This window comes from Pelobates fuscus, chromosome 13 (assembly GCF_036172605.1).
Source record: "Pelobates fuscus isolate aPelFus1 chromosome 13, aPelFus1.pri, whole genome shotgun sequence".
NCBI classification, from domain to species: domain Eukaryota; kingdom Metazoa; phylum Chordata; class Amphibia; order Anura; family Pelobatidae; genus Pelobates; species Pelobates fuscus.
This window is the reverse complement of record NC_086329.1, coordinates 73,243,240-73,257,469: the sequence shown is the minus strand read 5'-3', so window position 1 is coordinate 73,257,469 and position 14,230 is coordinate 73,243,240. Positions and strand designations below refer to the sequence as shown.

General features: G+C 38.1%; 1 protein-coding gene across 1 annotated transcript in view; it reads right to left on the bottom strand.

The window, feature by feature from the left end:
- Positions 1 to 14,230, bottom strand: part of INO80 (INO80 complex ATPase subunit) — a 75,063-nt gene that overhangs the window by 11,168 nt on the left and 49,665 nt on the right. Inside the window, exons 24-26 of the mRNA XM_063439838.1 lie at positions 13,833 to 14,007; positions 11,659 to 11,799; positions 8,245 to 8,470 (exon numbers count right to left, since the gene is read on the bottom strand). Coding sequence (XP_063295908.1) covers positions 8,245 to 8,470; positions 11,659 to 11,799; positions 13,833 to 14,007 — 542 coding nt within the window. The remainder of the gene's footprint in view (positions 1 to 8,244; positions 8,471 to 11,658; positions 11,800 to 13,832; positions 14,008 to 14,230) is intronic.

The following is a 14,230-nucleotide window of genomic DNA, read 5'->3' as shown; positions in this document are numbered from 1 at the left end:
AGGATCTAAACGGTTTTCGAATGGGTTTACTTATCATCTAGGGTCTGCCAGGGGCGCTTCTCCCCACATACGCCACCATGTTTTTATTTACATTGTTTTTCCAGCACCGAGACACACTCGGTTCTGCCATCCCGTAGACCTCTTTTACTTGGCTTCTCATCCAATCCAACGCTTTTCATAGAGAAGTGTTGTGGATGAGGCGTACATACGTGGCAAGTGCCAAGCTCACATGCTACTCATAGTGAATCACTGAATCCAATGCATCCCTAAGAACAACACTTAATGGCGTTTGACAATGAACGTCCCATAACCGATTCAAATGTGGTCATTTCCACAGAAGCACCCTCTATTGGCTGTCAGGAAAACAGTCACTAGAGGTATGTTTAGGCCTACAATCAAAACATTGCTGTATCTACTAAATGGCAATGTTTCAGATTGCAGGACTAAAAAGACTGGGGCACTGCATCTTATGTAGTTCTCAGTAAGTTAAATGTGTTACAAAAGCATCTTTTTTTAGAGGTGGTGTAGTGGAGGCAAGCGTTATTCACTCAACCTGACAAATCATACAGTCAAAACCTGTAAAAAGAAGTTGCAAGTCACATGGGCAAATTTTTCCATCTACAACCAAAGTGCTCTGACTTTCCAAGAGATTTTGGTCAAATTTTGGTGCAATTTCTTAAGAATTTAGCATTTTTTTCTCATTTGTTCACCAAACCTTTTTTTTTTTTAATTTTTCTGCCACTTTTTGCAACACCATTTTCCCTCACTATAAATATGGCACACTTTGTAAGAGGACATTTATACAAAAAAAATTGCAGAATTTACGATAAAGAAAGACATCACTTTTTCGAACAATTTAATAGATATGATAATAAATTAACTTTTTATAAAACGTTGAGTAGTATGACTCTTTCGTTCTGCTCTTCATCTATGTTTGCCTTTGCCTAAATGTAAAGGGACACTATAAACACCCAGACAACTTCAGCCCATTGAAGTGATCTGGTTGCAATGTCCCTGTCCCGCATAACCCTGCAATGTAAAACATTGCAGGTTTAGATATACTGCAATATTTACACTGTAGGACTAAAACAGCCTCTAGTAGTTGTCAATCAGACAGCCACTAGAAGCTCTTCCTGCTTGCTAGGCGACTTTTGCAGGCAACTTTTTGCTAGGCGACACTCCTGAGGAGGACAACCAGCGTCCGTAAAATTCCTATAGGAATGTATTGCAGCTTTTCTATGGGGAGGGCCTAATGTGCTTGCACATAAGTCATTTTTAGGGTTTTATGCAGCAGCGTTATAATAAAATGCATTTAAGAAACACAATAGCATTAGAAAGACAAACATGTATTCCTACCACTAGAGTTTTAATCTATCTATATTAGTGTCCCGTCCAATGTTTCTTCACCTTTCTGGACTCGTCGTGCTGGTCTCTGTAAAGAAGCTTTTTGGCTGAGAATATCAGAATAGAAGGCTTCAGGTTATCTGCCTCTCTGAGAGACCTTATGATTGAAATAGTCACATTTCACATGGTTAGTTCTGCTGAAGCAGCCTCTTGTGGCTGTCAGGCATTTAAACCTTGCAATGTAAACATTGCCGCTTCTGCAGAACGCCAATGTTTTGAGATACAGGGTTTAAACTTCAGGAGCAGGGCACCCAGGCCACTTCATTGAGATGGCCTGGGTATCTATAATGTTAACTGCTAATATAACTACCAAACACCTATAATTAGTACTTTTCCCCCAATGATTACTTCGCCATAGTCAGTCAGCTATGAAATTACTCTACATCTGACATCTAGGGTAATAGCCTGACGATTAGCTGTGCCAATGTCTTAGCTGTTCAGCAAAAGAGAAACACGACAGATACTGAGGATAGCCTTGCAGCTTATTTCAGGAAAATGAGCATCCTGTTTGCAGCTTTTGTTCATAAACAAATCCAAAAACAATGAGATGCTTGATCTGATAGTAGCTTAACCCCTTCTGCAGTGGAAGGATTTTGCAATTCATTAAGCTGCTGTTTACAGGCAGCGAGAATTTCGTCAAATTGTGTAAAAAATATTATGTACTGGGGAGCTCAATGGTTATGCATTTTAGAAGCAGACCTCATCATATATAAAATACTGTGAAGTAATTACAAAAATAATGTAACTGTTACTTGAATACACTTGCAAAACAACAAAATAAACTAGTCACTAGATATTATTTAAGGTTCAACACACAATAAAATATATTTCTAGAATAACTAAATTCTGGATACAGAATTAAATTCCAATCTATGAGCACCCCCTAGTGGTGTATTTGAGGAAAACACACAGGTCATCCAATTCCTGGTGGGAACATAGAACATGCTTGCTCACAACAGGAAATCAGGCCAGCTTGTTTAAAAACATGTTGCCGGAAGCCTTTCCTTGGCCTCTTCCTACTTGAGGACTTGTTTTCCCCAAACAATTTTCAAGGAAGATTTAAGGCTGGGCCCCCTTTATACTTCTGTGTAAAAAAGGAAAGGTTAGGCAAGATACATGCGATTCACAATTCCCTGCTTGTAAAAAGGTTGCGCAATAAATTGAGAACTGCTGACTTTCTGTGTGTGATCGCAAGCAGAAGGGGAAATTGAACCGAAACATTCCCTTATTCATGAAAACACATAACGCACTGTTCTAGGCCTAGCTAATCAGAACAGCAGATGCTAAATGATACAAATTGAAATAACCTAGCTGCTACATGAAACACTGCTGATATGAAGATGTATAGGTTTATGTATGGGTGCATTTAATGAGAATGGTGAAATTAAGGTAGAAAAAAATGGATCGTAAAAATGCCAAAATCTTTTTGTAATGCAAATAACAGGTTGATGGAAACCTAAGTTATAAAGAGGTTAACTGATAGTGTGATTGGCAGTATACACAAAGTGAATTCAAATTTAACAATGCAGACTTGAAAGACGTTTCACAATTTGAATTGAATATTGCCTAAAATTGAAAATTTACTTAGAAATCTCCAACAAGTCACACTTCAGTGAGTAAACCCGTCTACTTCACTGCTCCCCGAAAAATTAAGCAGTTCTGCAAGTCCAATAGCACAGTCATTCATTTTGCCGTAAACATTGAAAGATAAATTCAAATAGTCAATCCGTGTGAGCTGATTTGGTTTGGGAAACACATTTTATTTTCTAGCTTATGGTTTGGTGAAAACGAATGTTTTGTCATGTTAAAGAGGCACTAAAGGGTAGAAATGAAAGTACTGAGTCACACATGATTTCTCCGGATTGTGGTTTTGCTAGTAAGTCTTGTGAGGTTACACACAATGGGTTTTCCTAATTCCAAAAAAAAAAAAAAAAAAAATACTTAGAAATGTGTTGCTTTTTTAAGACAAACTTGACTAATAGAAATGACAAACTAAAAATGTCTTTATTTTTTTTCTCATTTTTCTTTCTTAATTCTACAGTACGCTAGGATGGAGTGGATGCTTCAGTCATATTTCTAAATGGTAAATTAGGGCTTGTTTTTCAGTTGAAAGGGTTCTTAGAATAAGTTCTAGAATTCTAGCAGATCAGGAAACCATGTGGAGACTGCGGCATCTCCCCAAAAAGGGTAGAATGGGTCAACCATAAAAACGAGCATTGGTACATTTTGAAATAGGTAGATCCTGAGTCCCAGAATGGGCATGACTGTGGTCAAATAAAAACACATAAACAAGTTTTATATATATATAGATAGATATATATCTATATATATATATATATATAAAACTTGTGTATTGTGTGTGTGTATATATCTATATAGATAGATAGATAGATAGATATATAGATATATATATTTTTTTTTTTTTAAGGGCCCAGAACGTAATTTTCATATAAGGTGCATTGTTGAAAAAAAATCTATTTATGCACACCTGCTTCCGTCAATAAAATCTCTTCTTAAAAAAACAATTCTTATGGGACCGATGTCAGTCTATAGAATCATAACATCTGGTCTTTAACCCCTTAAGGACCAAACTTCTGGAATAAAAGGGAATCATGACATGTCACACATGTCATGTGTCCTTAAGGGATTAAAGGGGGACTCTCAGCACCATAAGAACTAAGTACTGTGCACAAAATGTCAGGTGTGAGAATGGCTTATATGTGTAGGAGTTTGTAAAAATCGATGCAGCTTTAACTTCGAGCCTCAGAGCGGCCCGTGTGCACTATAAGGGGAAAAGAAATATACAAATGCGTTTGCTGTGCCAAGTAACAGCAGCACTGTCCCAAATTCAGGTCACAGGTTAGTTCTCTGTTGCCTCACATCTGGGGGCACAGAGTAAGAGTCCACAATCAGCGCACCACCACCAAATCATCAACAGATGAACTTACGCTGTTCCGAGTTGCTACCCCTCCCGCAACCATACATCCCATTGCTGGTTTGCCAAAAAGTGACAGTTCCACCTTAAAAGGTTAGGATTCCTATTCAACAACAGACAGTGAACTGTAGTGAATGGAACACTAAATTATAGCATTGAGGCTAAGATAGCCAACCTGGGAGAATGTTTCCATAACAACTAGTATTGCTTAGATTTCGCAGTTTGCTTTTTAGTTAATTAGAGATTGGTGTTTAATGAATTTATCCATGCATACAAACAGGACAAATAAATGTTTACATAAAATATAAACTAAAGCATTCGATAAAAGAAATACAATTACGTAACCACTTCTAGTTGTTTGAATTCCAGTAAATGTGTGTATGAAAGAAGGGCTTGCATGCATTACAAAGCTGACAATGAATAAAAATAAATATATATATATATAAAATAAAAAAAATGAGGTCATGACCTGGAAATAAGAAGAAAGCCAAGAAACTCTATGCGTTGTGCTTTAAGACAGATAACCTGAAGTCTCTTGAGGGTATCCCATCATTCCCCCTTAGACTGCTAGAAACAATAGGGTCATACGAAGGGCCTTGTCTCGTTCTCACAATCAGCGGTCGTGAAGGTTCGTTCTAACAACGCAGCCACTTCCTGCCATTTAAACCTCAGCCATTTTTTCTCAAAAGGACAGGAAAGGACTGGAGATTCCCACAGTTACTATGAGGACTACAACTCTCTGGCAGAAGAGAAAGGGGCATATAATTCAAAGAGCATGAGAAGTAGCTGACAGATTCATAAATTAAATGCGCAAGGCAGACAGCTCAGCATGAGTAAAATTATATAAATATCCCACTGTCCTGCTCCTGTGATCACAGTACAGTCACATCTACAAAGAGGCCTCTACTATGTAACAGGTTTCTGAAATGAGCACAAGGAACTATATCAGTACTTGAGTAAAATATAAACACACCAATCAATGTAAAAAATTAACCTGGAATGGATTGGCACTACCATACAATTGTCCCCTTAAAATAAATATTACTTTGGGCATAAGTGCTTACGAGACTGGATTTAGACAGCCTCATTCATTTTGAGACAGCAAAATGAGTTAAAACAATCCATATCAACATATAGAAAATACAAAGCAGACAAAAGACTGTGATGAATATACCCCTTGATGCAAGCAACACATCGATGCACTGACATGATAATGCAAATGTTATGATTTTATATTAAAATTATTGATTTTGTCTCCTTTGCCAGACATCAGTGAACCGCCATTTCTCTATACATGGCACTGTCATTTTTTTACTTTGGCCTCCCCCAACACCCCCTTTCGAAGTGGCTCCCCCCCTAACTTCCACCTTATAGTTTTTAAATAGTCTGATAAAGCTGTGTATACACACACTGATTTACTCTAATGTACAACACATACTCTGGTTTCCATGTTCTATGAAACATGATGCCTGTATCTTTAGATGCCCATTTATTTGCAACATAAATCCAGCTGATCTACATGCACATTTTTCCCCCCAGCATATATGCCTGCCTGAGACCAACTGCAAATGTTACAGCTATTTATAAAACACAATTTAATACTCCACCAATACTTTTCTCTATTTCTTTGTTGGAAAATGCATATTACAGGATCTTCTGATATTGATGAATAACAGGACATGGCCATAAGATGTTCCTTCAGTTGTATTAATTCCCTGATTCACTGTTTTTGTTTTATTTTTAATTGTTTCCCCAAACAATATCAGTCTTTACTATGTGGTCAGGAAACCAGGCCATTTAAGTGGGTCGCCATGAATTGGAGCACAGTGTCAAAAGACACGTCGCACAACAAATGGCTTATTACGGTTGCACTGCCTTTTCCAATGTGCTGGAGGCCTTCTTGCACACTGGAAAAAGCCTAATGGAGGTGTTTCGCTTACTTTTTGTTTACTATATTTATATCCGAAAAGAAGAATGGCTCACTAAGCTAATGTTACAATGTAAGTAATGGCCGACAAGTCTATGCCAGGAATATGATTTGGGCCCCTATCATGGATTGTTAAATTAACGTTCCCATCCTTATAACAACTTAAGCTCATTTAAATTACAGGGGCAGGAGTGTCCCGGCACTGTTTTATCTCCAGGGGTTAAACCCTTTTTCAAAAGCTCAACCCTGAAATTGTGGCTCCAATGTCTGGCTGCCGTCTCCTGGTTCCATCATCTCTGCTTCTAAAGAGGTAGGTAACCAATGATAGGCTGAGAGATTCAGCTGATAAATTTGCAGCTAGATTACTAAAACAAATAACAGTTACATCTAAGAAAGCATTTGAGGACCTTGTGGGGAACAAGCATATGGTCCCACTGCAATCGCTCGATTTTGCAGTAACTCAATTAATAAATAAAATATGATATTTTTGAAAACGGTATGATCAACAGGTTTCAGATATACAAAATTTAATTCAAGCTCTTATTTGAAAACATATTAGAAATTTAAAGGCTTACTGGATTCATAAATGAGAAATTTCACAAATAGAGAAATTCCAAGTTACAGGACTGCCATAATGTAAATGAAAAATTAATCCGTCCTGCCACAATCAAAATGAGAATTTTATCTGCTGTCAGTCATAGCTAAAAAATCAATATCGCAAAATGAAACTTTAAAACGTACCCTGCAGAGAAATAAAATGATGAATGGCTTCATTAAAAATTCAGATCATATTTTAATAAAAGGATGGCCATGAACACAATTTTCCTGCATTTTTATTGCTTTTGTCCTTGCATGCTTAATTTGACAGAACTCTTGCAAGTACAGTAAAACAACATCCAAAATACAGAAAAAGAAACTATTCAGATCTGAAGGTGTTTGTATGAACATGGGCGCTGGTGTTTAGAAAAATCATGTTTTTGTGCATGGAATCCATGCAAGTTTTCCAGCACCTGGACATACAAAACACCAGAGGTGGAGACAGATACACAGTTGCCAGGGGAGAATACAATGTCTAATGCATCCTGTGTTGTAAAACATGGAGGCGGTCAATCAATGGTCTTGTGCTCTAATTGGTATTTTCACCACCTATAATCCACTGGAGTGATTGATTGAAATGGTACTTATATTTATGTCCATGTTGCATGATGAAATACTTCCTACAGCTTAAGACTTTTTCTGCCACATTGCTGTAAATTTCTGATATTTTGTGTGTTCTATAGAATTTGTTTTTATTGCACTAGAATGTGCATTTTTGTCTTAAAGAGACCTAGCCTTTAACAAATTTCTCTGGACGGCTGCAGGTAGAAAGGTCTCAGTATAAATCACTTTTTTGATCTCCTAGCTATCTCAGATAATATATATATATATATATATATATATATATATATATATTATATATGACCTCCAAAAAGAAAGCAAGCACTCAAGGACTGTTGTGTCCTGAGGAAAGTTCACAACTGTGAACTAAAACATTGACCGCTTGGATTAAATGCCTATATCTTTTCACGTTAAAGTCCTTGAGTGCTGGCTTTCTTTTTGGAGGTTATATTTATGTGCAGCTGAGCACCGGGCCATAACTTAGAGGAGAGCTGGAGTGCAAAACTCCCATCGAATTGTGTGTGTATATATATATATATATATATATATATATATATATAAATATAAATAAAATAACTGATCTACAGAATAATAAAAGTACTTGTGGTGGTATTTAAGTCAACGATATTACAAAAGAGGTTTGGTTTAGTATTGTTACAAAGAGATAGTGTTCATCAGTGTTTGTGAGCAATTCGAACGGTCTCTAATATCTACTGGACCTATAAGTTAAAGTTTACCTTGCTTATAAATTGCCCTTGTAATTTTTACATATATTTATAGATTTATAGATACAGTTATTGTTCTTTCTTTTACCACCTACCTGGGATCCTTACAAAAGACCAGCCTTGATGAGGTCTAACTGCCACCAAACCACCCGGATTTCCAGGGAAGAACTGCAAATGCCTCTTGGACCAATCTGAAAAAAGTTCTGGTGCTCCAAACATGACACACTGCCAGGGAACTTGGCACCCTCCCTTTTTGAGTGCCTGACGTTCATATTCAGCACTCCTGTCATTGCAGTAAGTGTCTATGGGGGGCGCAGTGACCTGATGACAGGAATGAAAAAAATAAAATTAAAATTAAAGCACCATAATAATTATATATAGCTTCAACATATTCTGCAGCTCTTTACAATATGTCACTGCTAACCTGTAACAGCAAGTAGCTGACAAACGATGCAGAGGCCATGTTCAACGCTTAAATCTGCAGGACTGCATGGATATGCAATATCACATATTCACATTTTTTACAAGTGTTGTTAAGTCCAGGTTTATTTCCAGTGAATTTATGTAATCCTTATGACATTACAAACCCAGCGAATGCTTAAGCACCAGCAGTCAGCATACAAGTAAAACTACGTTTGGTGTATTTTCTTCTGTCTTGCCTTTAGCATCTTATCACATGATCAAAGTAGAGGAAGATTCTATGTTTCTATGTTATGGGTTTAGTTCGCTTATTTAAGAGGTCAACTTATAAGAACCAGTAAGTGGGGCTGTTGCTGGGAGCAGAGCTACAATTCTCAAAATTTTCTGTTAAACATGGGTTTATCCTAGTGACTCTCAAAGCATTCACCAAGACACACCTAGCATTGCAGGTTTTGAAAGTATTTGCTAAGGAACAAAACGGATATATGCCTATATCCTTTACTGTTGTTGTGCCCTGAGGACTGGGTTGGTAACCACTGATTTACACAATAGAAAGACCCCCATAGACCAGTATTAGTCTTTTGATTGGTGGAGCCTGTTCCTGGTCTGGAAGGGCGTTTTGCTGCTGCTTGACTATTGATTAGCAGCAGCAGTAAAATTAAATCTCCCTTTTTATCTTGTTTTTAATATATATATACTTTTTTGTTTTTACATATTTTAATGTAGATACATCAACACACACACATAGAAGATTGGGGGCACTTGTAACATGCACTCTTTAAAACCATATAATAATTATGGCTTACCATATAAGATGTGAAGCTGTGTATCGCTTAAAGGACCACTATATGCACCCAGACCACTTCAGCTTAATGAAGTGGTCTGGGTGCCAGGTCCATCTAGGGTTAACCCTGCCTGCTGTAAACATAGCAGTTTCAGAGAAACATTAGGGTTAATCATTGACAGCCGCTAGAGGCGCTTCCGCGCTTCTCACTGTGATTTTCACAGTGAGAAGACGCCAGCGTCCATAGGAAAGCATTGAGAATGTTTTCCTGTGGACGGACTGAATGCGCGAGCGGCTCTTGCCGCACACGTGAATTCAGCCAAAGAGGGAGGAGAGTCCCCAGCGCCGAGGGAGCCCGGCGCTGGAGAAAGGTAAGTGTTTAACCCTTTACTCTCCCCAGAGCCTGGCGAGAGGGGGTCCCTGAGGGTGGGGGCACCCTCAGGGCACTAGAGTGCCAGGAAAACGAGTTTGTTTTCCTGGCACTATAGTGGTCCTTTAAGTGATCCTTCCACTACATTATCTCTAAATTACTATTGCATTAAACTTATAACTGGAACTTTAGAAGACATGGTCTGGAGAACAATATTTTAAATGTGGTTTTGCTAGTGTTTGTCTAAGCTAGTATCACCACTTCTTTTCTGTTCCGCTGCATAGATCATATTGCACAAGGACAGGATTAGCAGAAAGGTGTAATGCAAAGATACCTTTTTTTGTGTAGCCACGCATGTTAAGCTGTAAGAGTCTGCATGGTTGATATAATATAGCTTCCCTTTACACAAGTGTTACGTTTAGCAATGAGACTGTTACGCTTCATTAAGATGCTGGATAGCAGAAAACAATACTCTTACTAATTTTTTTTTTTTTTTTTTTTTTAAAGCTTCCACAAGATTATGCGTGTTTAAAAAAAATATTTCAGCTTCATACTGACAAACTGCCTAAAAATAAGAAATGCTGACTCAAATCTGGACCGACCATTAAAATGTCTCTATTTCATCATATTTACAGTATGTGACAAAAAACAGTATTTCAGATGCTGTCTAAAATAATGCAAGATACCATACATTTAGAAAACCGTTTACCGACAATATTTTTGTAAAGGATGAATTACCACGTGAAAAAGCCAAACGTTGCGGTTCTGGGGCATATAGCCTGTTGCTAATGCCATGACAGTGTAAATGCTACCTTTTCTAGTAGTTACCATCTCTAGTAGCGGTCACTCTGACAGCCACTAAAGGGACTTCTGGGTTTAGTCCTGCAAAAATTGCAGGAGCAACGTTCAGTGTCTTAATGCTGTCCATGGTACAGTGCTACAATCTGCTGCACATGCTTAAAGTGTAAACTTATCTGCCACACCAAGGCAAAACCACAGACAAAGGGTTTTTTGTCTTGATGTGACATGTGAATTTACACTTTAATGGCCATTGGAGTGATACTAAAACACCTCCAGTTATTTAAATGTGCACAGGGATTTGGGAAAGTGCGCAAGTAATTTTATTTCGTTTTTTATTGTATGTATTGGGGTTGATGTGTACTATAGTCACTGGTGCTGTTCAAGAGTAGTGAGAGTTTGAGTGCAGAACTTAATTTCCTAAGTTTGAATTTCTGGAGTTACTTTAGCAAACATAAAAACAAGCCCTTTGTAATGTCAAGGAAGTAAAAGGCAAGATTATGTTTTTGTATTTTGAATTCAAGATCATGCCATTTTTTTAGATGCAGGATGGCTGCGGTAGAAAGGCTCCCTCCCCTCTTTTCTTGCTATTGCTGTGCATGTTTCAGTCACGAAACAGAGTGCGAGAAGAGGAAAAATATTAGATCACACAGCTCCTTACAGCTAGCCCAGACTGTGCTACTGACGGCAATCAGTTCTCCGTCGCCAGGGTTTAATTTCCACTCACATTTTGCAATGTGAATGCAACTTCTGAGCCCTGCACACATACACTGCTGCAGATAGCTATAAGATATATATATGCGCACATATACTGCTGCTGATACCTATGTAAACATACATATACTGCTGCTTACAAATATAGTGCTATACAGACACACATATGCAGCTGATCGATCGACCTCTCTCTCTTTCAATACCTATCGTCACATACACATGTGATCAATAAACACACATATTGCTACTGATTGCTATATACCACACACATATACTGCTGCTGATAGCTGTATATTTACACACACACACCTGCTGATAAATATACACATTGATACGCCGTTTGCTGCTAACAGTCTATATTTTATTCTGGGTTATGGAAAACACCATCGCTTTTGGTTAAAAAAATATTTTTCCTGTACTTACCATAGGGCTGGCAATATACAGTAAGGATGGAAGTTCGGTTATTTGGCAGCACCGAATTTGAGGTTGATCTGATTTTTCCTGGTGCATCTGATAGTCTGAAAATCCATAGATCGGTTTACAGTGGCTCGAGAAGACCAATTCCTAAAGATGGGGAGTGGGGGGGGGGAAATGAAAAGAAATAATCAGATAAAGACACTTAAAATGAACGCAAGATATAAGTTGGAATTAGACTTGAAGAAACTGAAGTACACAATTGTAATTCCCCAATTTGACAAAACAGAACGAGAGGCAGTCCTGTTAAAAGTTGGACAGTCAGACACTTACTGGCACTCAAGTAATCTTCAAATACAAATTGAAAGAAGCTGAATAAAGCTGGTAAAAATGGTGCCTGGCCCTTTAACTGATCACTTTTTGTCATCAAGTTACATATTGCTGCAGTCATTTCACAGGAGTTACAGAAATTTAATAAAGACGCCACAAGGATCAGTTAGAAGAGGGAACTAGTACAGCAAAACCTTTTCTTTATTTTACTATTAATATTAGGCTCTGGAATGCCTTGGGTGAGTTGTTAAATGACAGTAGACGCATCAATTATTCATTGCTGGAATGGTCATCACAGCCGCTTCCCGCTGGCAAAGTTTCCACTCTCCAGCAAGAGAAGGATCAACTTACAAGAAAATATCAGATAACCATACTTCATGGCAGAGGTCAACCCAAGAGAAGCCAAAGAGGACATGAGACAGTTGCCAAGGAGGAAACAGATCTAAAAACACGTGAAGAAGAAGCATCTTATACAAGTTTAACCTACTCCTTTCTTCTATTAAAGCTACTTTAACCCCTTAAGGACCAAACTTCTGGAATAAAAGGGAATCATGACATGTCACACACATCATGTGTCCTTAAGGTGTTAAGAGGCCAAAAGAAGGATACATTGGATAGAGGGAGGGAAGCAACTTTCACTTACTTGCTCTAACTCCGCACAAACCTTGCAATGAAAACACTAACTATAAATCGGCCAAAGGCCATTCCATAAAGAAAGAGGAAATCATAAAACTGTTCTTGATGGATTGTGTAAATCACTCAAACAAATGTAGTGTAAAAGCGAGGAGAGCATTAACAATTAATCAGACGCGGTCAGAAAGTGACACCTACTAACACAAAGGGACATATAGTATTAAAGATCACTGGTGCAAGTAACAAGAGAACATTTTTATTCTATTAAATTGGACAGATTGCCTGACAAATGTACAAAGCGTTTCATGTTGGCTTGGGACCCATGGAATATACATCAGGCTAAAGCTTCTCACAAATGTACAGTGCTATAGGAATAGCCTTTTTTTTGCGGTTGTGACCAAGAGCCAGATCAGTCAGTGTATAGTAAAGTAGCAGGAAGAGAAAACTACACATGGTGCCATGCTGCCCACTGTCATCTACACAAAGCAGGGAGAGATATCTGTATGTCATACCATGTCACCCACTGTCAACTGTACAAAGCAGGGGGAGAGATCTGTATTATTCGGGCCACAGATCTACTAACGTAACCTGACTAGCACCCCAGGAATTGCACAGTAAACAGCAGATAATTACGAAGAAAGAAGGCTTTTATCAGAAATGGATGGGCCCTGAAATTATCAATGAATTGAGCACCTTTATCAAACCTACACAGCATTTCCTTGATCATTAAGAATGCCAACATCTCTGCACAGTTTTAAAAATGTTTAAAGGAGAGTCCTGAGGAACACGATAGCTTTATATGCTGTTTTAGAGCAAAATGTAGTGTATTTGATCACAGTCTTCGTTGTATCTTGATTTGACTTGAACAGCAAAGCAGTTTGCAAGTGCTAGTTAAAGGAGCACTGTAGGCACTATAACCACCTCAATGGACTCAAGGGGTTATGGGACTTGAAGCCTGTGGTACTCGCCTTTTTTGGAAGCATAGCACCGCCTCCACCATTTTGTCATTGGAGGCCGTGTTTCAGGCTACCAAGGAGTGAGAAAAGTAGTTATGGCGTCTACAGCTTCGAGTTTATCACCACACTTCAATTAATTAAAGAACAACAATAAAGAAGGAAAAGCAAGCACAAATCTAGAAATCTGCAGCAGGAGAGGACATACAATGAAAAAAATATAATATTTAGCCTGGTTGTAAGAGCTATTAGTAGCAACCTGCTTACATGTATTACAGGGGAACTGTGAATGTTGGGAAAAGACAGCGGATGATTTAGCTGAAGAAGGAAATCCGTGTTGGCCAGATACATAGATGGTTTATGGCACTCGCTCCTGTCCTCCCAGAATCGATGGTGGTTGAGCCTGTAGGAGGCTTTTAGACACAAGAAAAGTGCTAACCATCTGAAACAGAAAACAGCACATAGATGTTTACTAATTTCAATTACACAGCATTAGTCCCACACAGGTGTATTCATTGCTCTTTTATCCCTCCACACTCGAACTTGAACACACACGCACATAAAAATAATAATAAAATAATGATAATTTTCAACTACCAACTCTGCCCATTAAACCTAGAAACCTGCCCTGTTAAAATATGTGTAGTCCTCATATCATATTCTAA